The sequence below is a fragment of the Dictyostelium discoideum genome (genome assembly GCF_000004695.1).
Source record: "Dictyostelium discoideum AX4 chromosome 4 chromosome, whole genome shotgun sequence".
Lineage (NCBI taxonomy): Eukaryota > Evosea > Eumycetozoa > Dictyosteliales > Dictyosteliaceae > Dictyostelium > Dictyostelium discoideum.
Genome location: NC_007090.3, coordinates 2,246,103 through 2,248,602, shown reverse-complemented (window position 1 = coordinate 2,248,602; position 2,500 = coordinate 2,246,103). Strand labels below are relative to the sequence as shown.

Genomic DNA, 2,500 nt, shown 5'->3' with positions numbered 1-2,500 from the left:
AGGTGAAAATTTAGTACAACTAACTTTAAAAGGAATAGTATCTAAAAAACTTTTGGACAATTGGCTGAAAGTCTCAAAACTGGTAAAATGAATCCCAATTCTTTTTTTTTTTTTTTTTTTATTATTTTTTTTTTTTTTTTTTTGAAAATTTGATTTTTTTTTTTTTTATATTTATTAAATAAATGAACCAACTCTTCTTTAACTGGTTGAAATAAAACTGGAATATTAAAAAGAATTCACTTATTTTTTTTTTTTATTTTATTTTTATTTTTATTTTTTAAAAAAAAAAAAAAATTTTATCTCGCCATAATGTGTGCATTGAAGCTCAAAATCTGATTTTCTCATTTTTTTTAAAAAAAAAAAAAATGAATAAATAAAAAATAAAAATATCAAAATAAGATTTGTTATCAAATACTATTAAATTTAATAAAAATGATAATCTAAAAATCTGATTATACTCCCACACACAAAAAACAAAAAATATGAATATTCTTTAATATTATTTTTTATTCTCTAACCAATAAAAAAAAAACATAATAATTATGATTTTTATACTGGCACAAATTTTGTCCAGTTCGATTTCTTTTCTTTTTTTCTTTTTTTCTTTTTTTCCTTTTTTTTTTTTTTTTTTTTTTTTTTTTTTTTTTTTTTTTTTTTTTTTCTTTATTTCACATTTTTTTAAATATTTATTTACTAATCCTCCAATCAAATTAATAAAATAATAAATAATAATAATAAAATCGTTTGTTAAATATCCAAATGTATTTATTAACTTAATAATTTTATAAAACATAAAAGAGTTTACTTGAATTTTATTTTATCTTATTTACTGTTCCTTTCTAATAATTTTAAAAAATGAAATTAAACAAAAATAAAATACTAATAACAATATTTTTAAAAATTAAATTTATCTTTATTCCAAATCAATTACTTGACGATTATTTACATTATTATTTACATTATTTGACTCTTCAATTATTTTATCAACATCGATGGTCTCTTTCATAGTATTATCGTCATCGATTTGATTTATTTCAGGATTATTTATTTGTTGTTGTTGTTGTGGTTGTGGTTGTTGTTGAAGTGGTGGAGTTGTACCTGTGTTGAAAGTATTTCCACCCAAATTTGTGTTGATTTGATTTTCTAAACTATTGATGTTGTTGTTGTTGTTATTTAAAGTTTGTTGTTGTATTGGTTGTTGTAGGTCAATATTATAAAAATTTGTATTGATTGGCTCTGTTGGATTAAAATTCATTTGTTGTTGTTGCATTTGTAATTGTTGTAGTTGTTGCATTTGAAGTTGTAGTTGTTCTTGTTGTTGTTGAGGTGATATGGTTTGACCGTCATTATTATTATTATTATTACCACTAATGGATTGATTTTCTAATGTTGGTGAAGTTATTTGGTTAACATTAACAAGTGGTTGTTGGAATTGTTGAGGTAGGGGTGGTGTTTGTTGAGGTTGTTGTTGTGATGGTGGAGTTTGCTGTTGTGGTAATTGTTGTATTTGTTCTTGCTGCATTGGTAGTTGTGGTTGTTGTTGTTGCGGTATTTGCTCCTGTGGTTGTTGTTGTTGTTGTTGTTGTTGTTGTTGTTGTTGTTGTTGTTGTTGTTGTTGTTGTTGTTGTTCCTGTTGTGGATGTTGGATTTCACTATTATCAGATATTTCCATTGGTGCTTCAGTATTTGTAAGATTTCCTCCACTAACACTATTAGGATCATTTACAATATTTGTAGTTTCTGGTGGGGTGGTATTTGAACTTATATTTGAACTTTCTGCAACTTGATTTGTGTTATTATTATTATTATTATTATTATTATTATTATTATTATTATTATTATTATTATTATTATTATTATTATTTGTATTATTTGTATTCCCTGCATTATTTTCTGTATTATTTTCTGTTATTGGTGCAGTGGATGGGTTATCATTACTACCAACTTTATTATTACTATTATTATTAATACTATTATTAATACTATTATTATTATTATTATTATTATTATTATTATTATTATTATTATTATTATTATTATTATTATTATTATTATTATAATTATTATTATTATTATTATTGGTATTATTTGTATTAGTAGTATTATTAGTATTATTGGTATTATTGGTATTTGTATTAGTATTATTATTATTATTATTATTATTATTATTATTATTATTATTATTATTATTATTATTATTATTATTATTAGTATTAGCTTTATTATCAATAGGTTGAACAATTGAAATTTCTTTTGCAAATGAATCCATTGTTGATTTTGTTTGTCTAAGGGTTGATAATCTTGATACTAATGAGTTGAATAAAACCTCTGGATTATTCTCTTTACTTATATGAGTACCATTGTTTATATTTGAAAATATTACATTTTGTTTATGGATTTCAATTATACCATAAAGTTCATCACAAACCAATTCAAACTCTTCTATCTTTTGTGATAAATCATAACATGTTTCAGCTCTTTTTGATGGGTCACTATGTAT

The 2,500-nt window shown here is 21.8% G+C and overlaps 1 protein-coding gene across 1 annotated transcript in view; it reads right to left on the bottom strand.

Moving 5' to 3' along the window:
- Positions 1-913: 913 nt before the first annotated feature.
- med29 (hypothetical protein) overlaps positions 914-2,500 on the bottom strand; it is a gene marked incomplete at both ends in the record, with an annotated part of 1,795 nt that continues 208 nt past the window's right edge. Inside the window, one exon of the mRNA XM_633344.2 lies at positions 914-2,492. Within this exon, the coding sequence (XP_638436.2) occupies positions 914-2,492 (1,579 nt within the window). The remainder of the gene's footprint in view (positions 2,493-2,500) is intronic.